We start from the raw sequence: 15355 nt of genomic DNA, 5'->3' as shown, positions 1-15355 counted from the left end.
CTTACTTCTCTATCTCCATCTTTGGCACTGTTTATTAGTTGTGTACTTAAAATATAGCCAGAATGTAAGGAATCCTTTGTAGCATAGGTCATTTCACTGGAGAAGGGCTCTACTGTAGTAGTTAATTGTCGCACGTACATATGCTCTTCGTCTTGTCTTACAAGCAACTGTCTGCTTGTTTCAATGCATGCTTTTATTTTCCTGGTCTATTTTTAAAAATTTGCTTGTCTTAATTATAGCACTAACTTAGCCTGCGCGCTGTTTCGAATTGGCAGATTTGCTTTTTCTGGTGTCTCCAGCAACCAAGTACACACGAGATGTTCTTAAAATGTAACACAGTGCCTAAATGTTTCTCTTCGTTATCCAGAACCTTCCCAAGAGCACCGGCTTTCTGGAATCGATGGTGGGACACCTTCCCAATTGGAGAAAATCATCGCCGTCGTTTCCAGTGCTTACCTGGCGCCAGTTTATGGATATGGTGCACATACAAGTGAACCCTCTGGCGGGGGAAGAACACATGCGTGAGCTTATCCACCAGCTCCAACTAATGGGAGAGGTGAGCCTGTCTTTTCTGAGTGTAGAGAAACGCTGCCATTTTAACAATTATCATCAATGCAGAATGTAGGCTGAAGCTCTTCGTTAGTGTGAGCACACCTAGCTTAGAGCTAGTATAATGTTTAAGAATAAAATATTCTACAATCTAGACTTGCATTTCATGAGAGCCAAAATTTTGAAACCTTGCTTTCCTTAGTAAGGAAGCCTCCATGTGGTTCAGCCACTTCACGTCAATTCTCAAATGTTCCTTACTCAGACAGTTCTAGTTGAGGCTTTCTTGATGCTTCCTTACTGTAGGACAGCCTAGAAGTGGCCTTCATGCTTCCACTCATCTCTTTTCACTGTATGATGGCTTCACGGCAAAGCTTGTAGACGTGAAGCTAAGATGCCAGTGTAGCCAGGTCCTTAGCTAGAGGTGCTTGACGGCTGTCATTGCCACGAAGCTCCACAGCAGTTGATACAATGAGTTCTGTCCCTGTGCCTTCCACAGAAGCAACAATGACAATGTACTTAACGTTTATTGTTTGCCACAAGCATTGAGCCTCCTATATTCGCAATCCTTCTCTACAATGCATATATAGATCCATCACTAGCTGCAGGCAGTTGTCTAACAGAAATTTGAGAACATAGATCTCAACTCTGTGTGCTCATTGATCCTCCAAACCCTACACTTCGCACAGTTCTTTTCAGCGCTCTTCGCATCCTGCCTGAAAGATACACATACATATAGTTTATTTTTAATGCTGCCGTCTCAGCTATGTCACTGATTACTACCGCTTTTATGGCCACTTCCACCTGTGACACACGCCTGTGCTCGGTTCTGCATCTATGGACCTGTAGCTCCACCGTAATGTAGTGGCACCGCCATAGGTCGGCAAACTCACTCTTGATTCGACTCACTTAGACTCACTCAGACTCAGATCAGGCCATGAGTCTGAGTCTGAGTGAGTACGGGTGAGTAATATTTTGGTGAGTTTTTGTGAGTCCAGTTGAGGAAAATTTTAAGTGAGTCTGAATCTGAGTGTGTCCGCCTGAGAAAAATATTGGTGAGTCTGAGTCCGAGTGAGCCCTAAGCACAAAATATATTTAAGTGAGTGTGAGTCAGCTCCACCTTTTATTGCAGACCTATAGCAGTCCTATCCACTCATCTTCAGCATTACTATCAGCCTTATATTGGCTTACGTTTATACTCAGGTCTATTCACATGCACTAGCGTTCATGCGCCACCTCAGTATTTATCGATCACACGCTTGAGTTAGAAGAAGAGGCGCCATGACCTCTCCCCTCGAGCTCTTTCACGGGGAGCCCTTCATAAAAATATCTCGTATGAGTCGCATACAGTAGACTCTCAGTAAACGGAAATCTGTTAAACGGAACTGCTGCTTAAATGGAACAACTGCCTCTGACATTATTGGTTTTGTACTTGTATTCTGCACCCCTGTTGGTCTCTCAGTAAACGGAACTCCTGTTAAATGGAACATATTTTCCCGGTCCCTTCAGGTTCCATTTAATGAGAGTCTACTGTATTTCATAAAAATGTCCTTACTGGATTGAAACTACTGATAACACGTATTTGAAAGTACAAGGTCAAAAGGCTTATCGTAGAGCACCAATTGTCTGAGACGTTGGGATTAAAGAGCATTGACACCATGATCGAAAAAGCTAATTTTACGCTAAAGGACTCGTGATTGGACTCACTTAGGCTCACTCAGGTTAAGCCGTTAGTCTGAGTCTGAGTGAGTCTGGCTGGGTACTGTGCTGGTGAGATTGAGCCTGAGTGAGTCCACTTGAGAAAAAGTTCAGTGAGTCTGAGTTCGAGTAAGTCCGGTTGAGGAAAATTTTGGTGAGTCTGAGTCCGAGTGAGCCCCCAGAGCAAAATAATATTTCTTGAGTGAGTCTGAGTCAGTACTAATTTTTTTGCTGACCTATGGGTACCGACAACCAGGTGGGTCGGCATGAGCGTAGAACCCACTCTTGTTCTCGGCCATGCCGATCCCCGCTGTCACTCAGCTTTTCCTTCGCACTTCTTGGAAAAAATGCAGGGCTGAATACTCACCACATCAACTATAGTCACATCTTTCCCCATAGTAATGGCCCGCAATGCCTGAACGGCACATGTCTGACAGAAATTTCGTAACCCAGCTAGCTATAGATCCTGACAGCAAGACGCTATAACATTGCCCTCTCTACATCCATATGGCCTGGAGCTGTGGTTTGCCCAAAATCGAGGCAGTTTTTCAAATCTGTTATTAGTAGCACTTCCATTGTGGCTTTATATCATCGCTTTTGCTGAATACACTGAGTGTAAAGAAATGGTTTCTTGACCTGTGCATAAAAGTAGTTCATAGAAATCACAAGCATGCTCGCTTGTTGTGTATGTTTGTTTGCATCCATTGTGAAACACTTCATAATTTCCGCCTTGGCTCCAAGGAATATGCATGGGAGTTCTTACAATTTCTTTAATCTGCAAACTCTCATCACAAATTGATTTGGAGAAGAAACAAACTTAGGCCTTGTTTTACAATAAGAGCCTATGGAACTTAACATGCTGAATGGCATGATGTTTCAAATGTAGTTAATGTTGCACTTCAGTAAGTCAGCTTAAAAGAACTTACATTTTCTTTCTACATTGATTTTGGCATATGAATTCTTAACTATTCATAAAACAGCCATTTTTTGTATCAACAGGCGTATTGTAAGTGCTTCTTCCATTCCTTTAAGGTGCTGCAGCTGAGTTCGGGTCAAAATGGCAGTTTGTATTAGTTTATGTATTTTCAAAAAAAGGTGTTGTGCTAGATGACACTGATGAAGTGGGTAGCCTTTTTTTCTGTCTGTTTCGTCTAGCACAAAACTTTTTTTTGTAAGTCCATCAAGTATGTAGAGTATGGTCGCTTTACCGAATCGCACATTTCTCATTGCAGGTGCTGTACACAAAATCAGAAACGGAGGACATGGTCGTGCTCAATCCTAAATGGCTCTGCAGTTCTGTCATTGGAGAGCTGCTTTCCCAGGAACACCTTGAGAAAGCACGCGTGACTGGCTGCTACACCGTGGAAGATTTCCAGTTTGCCTTCCCAGACACAGATGCTATAGACCTCTTGCAGGTGTGTAGTTCCTTATTTTTTTTTAAGTGAAACTTATGACTCGCAGATTTCAGTGGCGGTGTCGTATGTGAAAAACCCAACACCAGTGGGTTTGGTACAGAAATATGGCCCTCAAATATGTGCCAGTCAGATGCGTATTTGTGTGCGCCGTTTTCCAATATTTGATACTCTCTCAATTGTGGGCCTGGCGGCGATCAGTTGTTTCTGATATGGCAATTTGATATTTCATCAAGGTCACTTGCCATTTCTCATTGTCACCTTTCATTGTTGCCTGGATGTGAACACATGACCGTCGTTGTTGCCTATAGGAAGGAAACAGTTAGGGACGGAGAATTGCGCAATGCAGTAGAAAGACAGAAAGAATGAAATAGAAGTAGTATCTTAGGCACACACACACACCAAGCTTCGCTGGCCCCGTTTTCCCGATAATGCAAGGACTCCTGAACTTTTTTTTTATAATTTCCATCCACTGAGAGTACGCTGTGGTTTTTCAGGAAATGAGATGGGCATATGAAGAGCAGCAGAAGACACAGGAGACAGCCAAATCAGATTAACTCATCGATGCAGTCGAGTCACATGGTTCACGTTAAGGTTATGTTGGTATAAAATGGTTCTCATTAGGCTTTTTTTGCAGTAACTCATTGCTCCCATAGCTAGCGCATTCTTGACTCGTAGCAAAAGGAGCACAACTGTGATCTATTTGGCATAATCACTATGTTGGGTTAAAAATAATTTCTCTTCTGTTTGGAAGGTCAGGTAGCGACGTAAACTCAACCTCGGTGATGTCTGGAACTGTTTACTATAACACAGTTTGTAAGAATGTAACAAATAATTTTTGGCACTTCGACAACCAGTGTTTTTTTTTCCGAATAGTCATGTTCATATACGTGAATGTATAGTTCAGCATGTTACAGTCTACATTAATAAAGTGCGAAACAGCATGCAGAAAGGATAATTTGCAGGATCCTTTAATTTCAATGCAAGGGTCGCTCACAAGCCTCTGTAATAACAAGAAAGCCTCCTACACAGATCACATTTCTAATTTAAAGTGCAGAGTGCCCAAGGGCAGAGCACAAGTGTGTACTATATTATTATTCGTTCATAAAGGGGCCCTTCAACACCTTTCTAAGTTATTGTAGAATGACCTTTCTACTGTACTCTGTCGCCTCAAGGTTCAAATCTCCTGCCACAAAATTTTTTTAGATTTGTCAACCACAAATGGAGCTATCACATGATGAAGGGTGCTTTCTCTCTCCTTTTGTCATAGCGAGCGTGCTACACAAGTGGGGGTGGGGGGGGGGAAGCAAGGTGGCGATGCACCAACCAAGACCTACACTACCACATGTCATGGCCCTGATCATTTTCTCTTTTCTATTTGAAAATGTTGGCAGGTTCTTACAGTTCAGATGTAAGTGCCACCTCTGTTCACGTATGCCAAAGCAGCTTCCCCCTTCTTGTTTTCTGCGCATACCTCACAGTGGGCACGGTTTGCAAGGCATTGAGGTTATGGCGGTTCCTTTTCATTTTTGAATAGAAAAGTTAATGTTACTCTATGAACAAGAGCTTTCGTATGGAGAGTGGTTTACGATGGCAGCCAACTTTAAGAAATTTGTAAATCAACCACTAGCGCTATACATGCCAAGTTAGACATGAAGATATTGCAATGTTTTTTTTTCCTACCTATAGTGACAGCACTGGCTTGTTCCTTATTATCATGCCCAGGTGCTGGAAAACCTCAAGATGTGCACGAAGTGTGACAATGACGGTGATGTGGAATACGAATTTCCATGCTACAATTTGGTTGAAACTCTGGAAGGCCTGTGGGACCCTTCGGATCCACGTTACACCCAAGGCGTGTATTGTGGTGTGCACGTCATTCCATTTGATGACTTTCCACACATTCTGGCCATAATCTTTACCAGGATACAGGTAAGAGTCATGCATGTTGTATTGTTCCTTAGTCAAAGTATTATTTAATTGAGTAATTATGCTGTGAAGCACATGGCTGTAATGTGCTTAAGAAATGGGGAAGGAGTATGATTTAGTCACACTTTTTTGCCATTAGAAAAGATTGAAATATGTGGTAGTCGCAGGGTCACTTGTAAAGAAAACATCTCATTAGCATTCAGTGCAAAAAAAACGTTTCACACATTCCTTCTACATATGAGCAAAATCAGCCAATGAAGTGTTTACTGCCGATATCGAGTAATGAATGATACATGTACTGGCCTTACTCCTATTTTAGCTTGCTGTTATTGCTTTAATAGTGGTGAGTTTTCTTCTTAGAAGAGATAGCTGTGAGCACTGAAAAATAGACATGAAAGTACCAAAAAGATAAAAAAATAAAAACAAGATATAGGAATTTTGTGCATTCTGCACATAACTAATGCATACTAAAAAGGCAAGGTAAAATTTTAAACTCGGCTTCTTGAAATTCATGTACACTGCTGCAACTGATCTTTTGAACATTTCATTGTGTATGTTGCATACGTTGTCAAAGTAGTTCAAAAGAAATGCTATAAGTGTGTAATCTGAAAGATAAACTGCACAGAAGCACGTATAGATTACAACAAGCCAGGGAAATAGACAGCACAGTTTCTAAGCGATATTACCTATTGACAGCAAGAAGAACAAACTAAATGCACTTCAAACATAAGGTGGCACAAGTGCATAGAAGGTATTATGATGGACAGAAAAGTACGCACTGCATCGCACCGGTTGCATGCGCGAGCATATGGTATGCTTTGGTGACTGAACGTATTCTGAGGCACTTATTGGAATGTCAACCATTTGTGTGCAGGTTCAGCTGCGACGTGCATCAATGGAACATGCAGATTCAGATAGTGATCTGTACCAATGGCTGCGGGGCAGCAAGTTTTGCAGCGGAGCGCTGGAGGGAATGCTCACACTAGTTGACAATGACAGTGCTTTAGAAGTGAAGGTGCGTGGTCCACGTGGTTCATCTTCAAGCTGGTAAGTAAAGCCATCATATCTGATTGTACCAAGACTGAAAGTGGAAAGTTTCAGTCCAAGACTGAAAGATAGTGTTGTTACCTATGTAGGTTCATCCCAAGCCCGTTTACCAAATATACTTGTACTGGGACATATTTAATCTGTATATATTGAATTATTCTCTGTGTCAGTCGCTTCTAACGTCCGTTCAAGTTCGGTGCTGTATAACCGATAACAGCTGCAATAAGCGATTACCACTTGTGCTGTCACAAGCAACGAGTGTGTCATTGCACAGCCACCGCCATTTTTGCTGCCCTGTCCCCTTCTACATGGCAGCACACCCGGCCAAATGCTATGGTTGCTTGCATGCGGTATGTTAGGGAGCACCATAATCACGGTGCGCATAGGCATGCAAGCAGGCATGTCTCATGGTATTTTTTTGTATTTCACGAGCATCTCTAGTAAGCAGAAAAATGCCAATACTTAATGAATAGACAGAAGGTTAGAATTAAATTGCAGAAGTGCAGTTAGCTGGGCTATTCGGCATGGATAATTTAGAAACTGTGAAATAGGACATTTTGCAAACCGATATACACCTTTCTCATCGGAAATTTTTGCCCAGCTCCGTTGCTCACTCCATGCAATAGTCAGCAACATGGTTGCGGCATCATGGAATGCGTTGGCATATTTTTAAACTCTGGCTAGAGTGAGCTGGGGCACACTGTATACTGTGCGCATTTGATATATCGAGCGCTGATGTGCTGCACTGCACCCCTCCAAGTTTGCTTCTCATAACTGGATTATGCTATCACCTCTTGTGTTGTCATAAACGTTTACTGGTGAGGTGGTGCTGTACTGGCAGATGTTATCAAACAAAACGTTGAACCTGAAGGGTAGGGCATATACCATGGAAGAAAAATGAGCAAAGTACCATGTCTTGAAAGATAAATGGCTCACGCAGGAAGTATTTCATTTGTGCTCTATAATGACGCATTTGCTCAAGCATGCTTCACCGCGACGTAAGATGCAATGCGGTAAAGCATACTAACTGTGGAAAGAACTGTCGCGCAGTGAAGCAAACTACCCAAGCCTTCTTGTTCTAGGGACAAGATTGATATATGCTTGCTGTATGCTTCTTGTGGTGTCATTTTCAGGTGCATGCACTTCAGTGCATGCTCAATACACTTAATTATTGGGAATGCTGTTTGGTATTTCCCATTTTGTGACAGTTAAAGCATTGCAGAGAAGCTAGCCCATCTTTTTGCTGTCAAAAATGAAGAGGAAGAAAATGGAACTTATTACAAACTACAGCTGTCATACTAGAATTAGTATAGAAGTAGGCAACATTTCTTTATTACCTGTAATTAAAGCAGTGCAGTTTTAATGAGATATGCAAAATCAGAGGGTTTGATAATTACATGCACACATTATGGGCAGTGTAATGAAACAGTCGCATGGCGTGCATGTTCCTTCGCCAAAACAGTTTCTACTTCCTGGAGGACCTGCTGATGGTTGTTGACGACGTGCTAGGTGAAGTATGTCCCGGTGCGCAGTTCGAGCGACACCTGCTGAGCGCCGCTGACCTGCGGCACCACTCACAGACTCCGGCTCGGTACCCAGCACGCCTCGTCATGCGCGCCATGCTCAATGATGGCGGCCTGCACGCCCAAGTGCTGCATCCGCAGACCGGCATGCCCGAATCGGCGTGCGACCTCCTTTGCTGCCGTGACGTGGCGACGGCCGCGTCGCTCGTCTGCGGGCCGGACACTCACGCATCGCAGCTTTCGCTGCTGACGCGCCAGAGGCTGGGCGCCGCACTCGATCCGCCCGAGAAGCTGGGACGGGACTGGTGCCTCCTGGCGGTGCAATTGGGCATGACCGAGCGTCTCCCCGAGTTGGACCCGGAGTCCAAGGAGTCCGGCGTGCTGGCGACTTCGGGCAAGAGCCCCATCGCGAGGGTGCTTGGGGAGTGGACTCTGGTGATGGACAGTACCATAGGGCATCTCGCTCGTGCGTTGGATGAACTGGGCAGGGGAGACGCGGCGGACATTGTGCTGGGGACGTCGCCGCTCGTCAAGGTAGCGGTCACCGCAGCGCCCGTGTCACCTGTGTCGCCGACGGTGGGCAGGCACGACGTTGACGCCAGGGTGGCGGCGGCCGTTTCGGCAGCTTCGAGTTCGAACATTTCGCGTTAGTGCCTATAGTTCTGCTTTGCTTTCCTTCATTTCGTTTCCCGCTTCTTGAGTGCGGTGTGTGCAACGTATTTCTTTGTACATAATATACGTGCTTGGAGAAGACATGGCAGCAGCAGTTTCAGCAATGTCAGTTCGAACATTTTTCGCTGGTGCTTATATACCTTTTTTATTCGTGGCCAAGGTGCGACACGCTTTTCATACGCGAGTGTGCTTTTGCGACAAAGTTTGTCTTTGTTATGACTACATTTTTGTTTGATGTGTAGCCGGTGTACAAAACCTTTTGAGTGACTTTTGCAGCAAGAACAAATCAAAAAGCTAACGTGTGAGGAGTGACTCTTGGTGAATGCTATGAATTGTCATACGATTACCAGAAACATTCTAGCATGAAGAACAAAACACCTAAATATAGACTACCACTGTTTGTGGGAGCAAACTACATACAACACAGTGCACCAGTATGACGGCTACGATAAAGTGTGGAGTTCGCTCGATTGTTTTTATATGTTGCTTCTCAGAGCTGCTTTCTACACTTGCTCAATGTTTGTGAAAGTAATTGATGGCAAGTTATAACACCGTTATGTTTGTGATAGTCTGTGACTATATTTCAGACCTTTCTTTTTGGTCCTATTGTATAATCTTGAAGACCTCTCTCGCTCACCGCTTCTGTAGACTTAGCTAAAAAGGATATTACTACGAGGCTGGACTGTATGAATACTAGATCAGTCCTGGCTTCTTGCAATACTTTCTTTTTGTAGCTCAGAAATGGAATGTTTTGAAATAATTTCTTTCTATTAATTCTTTGATCTTATTTTTTCAGTTTGACATACAGTACAGTTTGTTGAGGTTACTATGATGCTATAAAGAGTGCACATTTGTACATATAAGGCTGTTACGTATGGCAAATTCAACTAATCAAATAGTTTTAATAGTGAGGATACAGCTAGAGCATCTAACACAAGCCAACTAAGACAGTGTCTTTCCTCATGTAGTTAGAGACTCAGGCCAAATAGGATGCTTCTCATGTAACATATAGCATTCATCTGCATAGATAAGTGTCAACTGAACTCCTGCAAGGCCTTGCACATGGGCAGTTTAGTATGTTGTTAGGATGTGCTGATGAGAAATTCTTGCTTGCTGTGATTTGCTACTGCTAAATATGTGTGAGGACAGAAATGCATTACTTTGCAATGTTGAAAGAAACACATGGTGAATGTAAATTAGGTGGCACTTATTTGCAGGGCTGCTTGCTTTTCAGTAAACTTGAGACACTACTGCTACTTAATTTGTTTTGGTGAAGATATGTAGTTCATTGTATAAGTGCAATTTAATATTGCGAACTGATTACTGATCTACTTCTTGACAGACGACTGCAGTTATGGCAAGGGTAGCGCAAAATACATTTGTTTGTTTCATTTTTGTTAGCTTACGGTTCACATCTAACCAGTGTGCATGTCTAAAAAGAAAGACTTTTGCCTGTGCTAGATCACTTCAGATCGAATCATATAAGAATGTACTTTGCCAAACATGAGTTTGAGTGAATTGGTCGGTATACAAAGCGCGAAAGTGTATGGTGATTTGCAGCATTTTTTGTTATGTGAATTATTTAAGCAGTGTCTGCATTCACCTTAGTGCAAGGACAGGCGTTGTGCGATGCAGGGAAGTTCAAAATTCTGTCAGGACAGTCCACTTGTCCTTCCCTTGCAAAGCACGGTGATGTGTTTATGCTACTGGTCTTCACTTCAGCATTATTTGCTTGTTATGAATGCTTTATTCACGCTGTTATATCAGTTATTGTAGAATTTATACAGAAACTGGAGCTAACAATTGTAAGAGCATTCCGGTTTCATCCATAAAATAACCTGAGCATTTATAACAAGATCAGTACCGCGTCTTATCGTCAGGCTACTAACCGCAGTTGTTAGAAAAACAAGATATTCGTATTGGTTATGCAGTTGTTTATCTATTACTTTGAGTTAGGTGTCCACATGTGATCCTACTTCGACTCAGCGTTGCAAGAATGCGTGCAGGTGTTTTGCCCTTATCCTATCTCGGTTCTCTATGAAATGTCGAAGCATTTGCATGTTCCCCAGCATTTATCACTGACTACATTCAGTACAGTGTCTGAAAAGTGCCAAGTAGGTAAATCTTTTTTATCAAAATGACGTTCTGGAAGCATGTGGCGTGCCCAAAATGTATGCCCTCATATAATATCCAGAATTTCTAACATCTCTGATAGTAAATTTTTTACGCGCATCCGCAGTATGTTCTCGCTTGTAGGAAGGTAGACGGTTTTTCGCTCGGAATGAAAATCGATGGTTCAGGTGCTTTGGCCGTGCAATGTTGCCGCTTATTGAATGTGCTAAGCAAGAGATCGTTGCGAGCGTGATATTGAAATGATATGAAATAAGCATTGGCCCATGCGCGACGATGTCGGTTGTTATTCTGCCAAAAGGAACAGTGCAATCACTTTTGAGTAGAACTGCTGCGTGTCTAACTTTACGCTACTCATGCATCGTTGATTTTTGTTGCTGCTTTTTTTTTCTACTCGTGACAATAAACTTGCCATTCAAGAACTGACTCGTGACGTGTGGTGATTAAGAATTTAAGAAACGCTAGAAAAAGGATATAATGGGAAGGTTTAGTCAAACCTGTATAATTAAACATATCTCTCGGATTCTTTAGCAGCTTACATTCGTCTCTGTTTTTGAATTAGCATCGGTTTGTCACGGGCTTTCTCCTGAGAGCGCATCATTTCTTTATTCGTCTAGCTGACCTCATACTTCAGAAAGCAGTTCTAGTCTAAGACAGTCATGCCATAATTATGCCATGATTTTTTGGACAACAGCCTTCAAATTCCCCCACTGTAATGCCACTAGGCGCTGTTGGTAACATGAATAAATGAAAATGAATTTTTCTGAGAAATGCCGCGACATTGTATGTTAGCTTACAAGTCGGTGAGAAAATTTTCATAGCAAACGTGTATCGTTTAGAGGAAGCGATGGTTTTGGAAGGAAGCGCTTTTGTCGACATGCTTCGCTCTGTAAAGCGTGCTTTGCTGTTAGACATAAAAGTTTAAGGTGAAGCTTTACTACGTTGGCGGAACATGGGCTGAATTAAAAAAAAAAGGAACAACGTTGACCTTTTCGTTCCTGCACAAACACACACAAAAAGAAAAAAAAACATTGGCTGAAGAAAAAGACTGTAGAATGGCTAGCTTCGACGTCCGTTGTAGGTTGTCTAAAGAGCAAGTGCGACGAATTTTTGACCACGTCATTGTAATGGCAATCTTACGTTCCTGTGACCCTCCTTCCATGCATCTAAAGGGCAGAATTGCTCCGCAAATTCGAAGACAGTTTTGAATATGCAAAAAAAAGTGCAGAAACGAAACGCATTCCTGATCGAGCTGTCGAGCAAACACCTTCGTGCGATACAAGGGATGGCACAGGCGCTGGGAAGGTGCTCGAGGCATGAAGTGACGGGACAAGGTCTAACTGATCGGCCACGCAATCATTGGGGAGAAGTTTTTAGATGCGGCTTGGTGAACGATGCCGTTCTTGCTGGCGATTATATACTGAATGTGTGTGGGAATGTGCCCCGCCACGGTGGTCTAGTGGTTATGGCGCTTGACTGCTGACCCGAAGGTCGCAGGATCGAACCCCAGCCGCGGCTGCTGCATTTTCGATGAAGGCGATGATGTTTGAGGCCCGTGTACTTAGATTTAGGTGCACGTTTAAGAACCACAGGTGGTCTAAATTTCCGGAGCCCTTCACTACGGCGTCTCTCATAATGATATCGTGGTTTTGGGACAATAAACCCCAGATATTATTATGATTGTGTGGGGATGTGCATGGCATGAATTTTTTTATGGTCCAGAGAACCTACAGCCCGACGGCAAAGCCCCCAGGCTGAGTCGGTGGCTCCGCCCACGTAGGCACCGGCCAGCCACGGAAATTTTGTTCGGCGTGGGTTTTTCCGGATAAAGTTGACGGACTATGGAGTTTGTCCCGTCCTTCACGTCAGTGTTATTTTCGTTGATAGCTCGCACGTGACGTCACGCACTACAGCACGGCGTCTACGATCGCGTCAACACAGCTTACTGACTTCTGCGACTAACCAGCTTCAATGTGATAAATGCGTCAGAATAGCGACAGAATCCGCGAGCGACGTACTGATAACATTCACGTGACGTCACGAACCCATTCCGAGCGTGCTGGTTTTACAACGTGTGCGGCTTCAGCGACGCCAGTGCAAACCGCGTACCAACTATAGCAGAGTAGGTAGCATTAATCAAACAGCACCTTACCGCCTGCTGGCCAGCGCAATGTCTTGCTTCCTGTATGTAAATTCATTGTATTAGCGAAACTCGTATATGGCCAGTATTCTTGTGCTAAATGTAGCGATGATGACTGAAGCGGCGATGACATGACAACGAAGACCGTCGCGTGACAATGACGAGGACAACAAGGTCAGTTTCTATTATTCATAATCTCGTATCGTTGCAACTTAAATGAAAGTATGTTCTGGGATTATAAGAGCTGAAACTGCGTTACGTTTACGAGGAACGCCATGGGTTGGGACTCCGCATTAATTTTGACCACCCGGAGTTCTTTTACGTGCACTTATATCAAAGTGCACGACCGTTCTTGCGTTTCGCCCCCATTGAAGTGCGGCCGTCATGACCGGGAATCGAACCCGCGTCCTCGAATTCATCAGTGCAAGACCTTAGCCACGAAGGTAGCACGCCTCCACAACACTCTGAACGACAGTGGCAGGCAGGTTTCGAACGCATTACGGAATACTGGTAGTTTTCGTGACTGAAATGCTCCGAGTGAAATCCGTAATGCTCGGCGCAAATAAAGGATATAACGCTGCTTTGATACAGGGTAATGCTGTGTGAACACGGCGCGAAACAATGATATTGAGTTCCGCGTGGGTATAATGAGAACAGCCTTGTTTTCTGGCAGCATTTGTAAAAACACGATGATTACACACCCAGTGACGGCAGTGCCATAACGCACACCTTACGAGCAGTATAAGCGAAATGGAAGGCAAACCATGCTCGTTTGCATTACTTGCGTGACGCTTCTGATATCTTATCAAGCGGAAACAGTTGCCTGAAAATGTCCAAGGGCGCATGATTCGCATGACCTGGTAAGTGCAAAGAAAGATTTGATAGCGATCCCCCGGTTACCGACTTTTTGTGCTCCAATCTCTGATTAAAACAACAGCCCGTCTGCCCACGTAAATATGTCATGCATTTAGTACAGTGTCTGTACTGACTCTATGATGTTACGTGTCTTTCAGAGAGTTTAATGGTGATCATTTATTCTAATCTATAGTAATAAAAATTGCCAATAAGCTATCTAAAGAGACGAAATACTCCGTTAAAGGATTACACCCAAGAAATAATGAGCTTTTTTTTTCACAAGTTAATTTCTATCCACTAATGGAGACTGTGTAGCGTTGACAGTGTTACACAGGTATTTATGACATATACACGTAACGCTAGCAATATAGAAAAGGCCCCGAGCAAAGGCCGCTGTGGTGACGACGTGGAATATTAAAGGATACCGTATTGGTACAGAATGGTTAGACATTTAATTATTGAAAGTTGAATATCTGCATGAGTAATGCTCCAAGCTTTTATTTGGGCGAATATTCCATCAATTGCGAGGTAAACTAAAAAAAATTACTTTCCCTGAATAAAATCTTGTGCTAATTATATACAGAGTATATATTAGGTACCCCTCTTCAATTTTAATGACTCCCGAAGTAGAAATACTGATCCGGGAAGGGTAACGAAGGAGATGTTCATAACAGCCGCGTAGCAACTGACACCGTATTCGATTTACACCTTATAAACTAACTATAACCAAAACGATTCCTCTGCATAAACAACTGTCATGCCGAATTGATCTATAGAACAAACTTTTTTGTTATATTGAGTCACATATCTCCGACCATTACTGAGTCTGTTGGTATTTTACTTGCAATGCTTTTCATAACATGAACAGAAAATGCGAACAAAAAATTAAAACGGGCACTTTTCTGCGATTCTCCAGCAGTTTTTATGTTATAAAGCAACCTAAAGATTGTTTTGTGCACAATTACTATATAAACGTTCAAATAGCATCCAAGAGCAAGCAAGCGAAGAATCACATTGCAGCGTTTCAATAGACGCAATGACACTGTAATATTTTTCGAAGCACTGCAGCAAATGCAGCTTAGAATAGGGTACTCAAGAACGAAAAGAATACGCACCCCTTCCCTTTAACGAAGTCTGTTGCTTCTGAAATAGATACCCAGCCACGGAATAAAAGAAGAAAAAAATAGGCGGCTTTTTGCGGACGAAAATTTCTTCGTTGGTGTCGTATGTCTACGCCACAGCGATACAACTTTCTTTCGGCCTGCAGCTCGTTAATAATTTATATCAATTCATCTACAGTACGCAGAGCCGGCTCACGCGCAGCGCGGGGTTGACGCTTCCTACTGCAGTGTACTCAGATTGACTGATGATGAAGGTGGGTCTACCACTTCATTAGATACATA

The 15355-nt window shown here is 43.1% G+C and overlaps 1 protein-coding gene across 2 annotated transcripts in view; it reads left to right on the top strand.

Moving 5' to 3' along the window:
* The window catches only part of LOC119389935 (death-associated protein kinase 1), a 98821-nt gene extending 87441 nt beyond the window's left edge, over positions 1-11380 (top strand). For both annotated transcript variants that reach the window (XM_037657385.2, XM_037657384.2), the window contains exons 15-19: positions 368-556; positions 3477-3659; positions 5382-5588; positions 6460-6632; positions 8095-11380. In XM_037657385.2, the coding sequence (XP_037513313.1) occupies positions 368-556; positions 3477-3659; positions 5382-5588; positions 6460-6632; positions 8095-8806 (1464 nt within the window). In that variant the 3' untranslated portion in view covers positions 8807-11380. The remainder of the gene's footprint in view (positions 1-367; positions 557-3476; positions 3660-5381; positions 5589-6459; positions 6633-8094) is intronic.
* The last annotated feature ends 3975 nt before the right edge of the window (positions 11381-15355 follow it).

This window comes from Rhipicephalus sanguineus, chromosome 4, assembly GCF_013339695.2.
Source record: "Rhipicephalus sanguineus isolate Rsan-2018 chromosome 4, BIME_Rsan_1.4, whole genome shotgun sequence".
Classification (NCBI taxonomy): domain Eukaryota; kingdom Metazoa; phylum Arthropoda; class Arachnida; order Ixodida; family Ixodidae; genus Rhipicephalus; species Rhipicephalus sanguineus.
The sequence above is the reverse complement of the archived record's forward strand: the minus strand, read 5'-3'. Positions and strand labels throughout refer to the sequence as shown.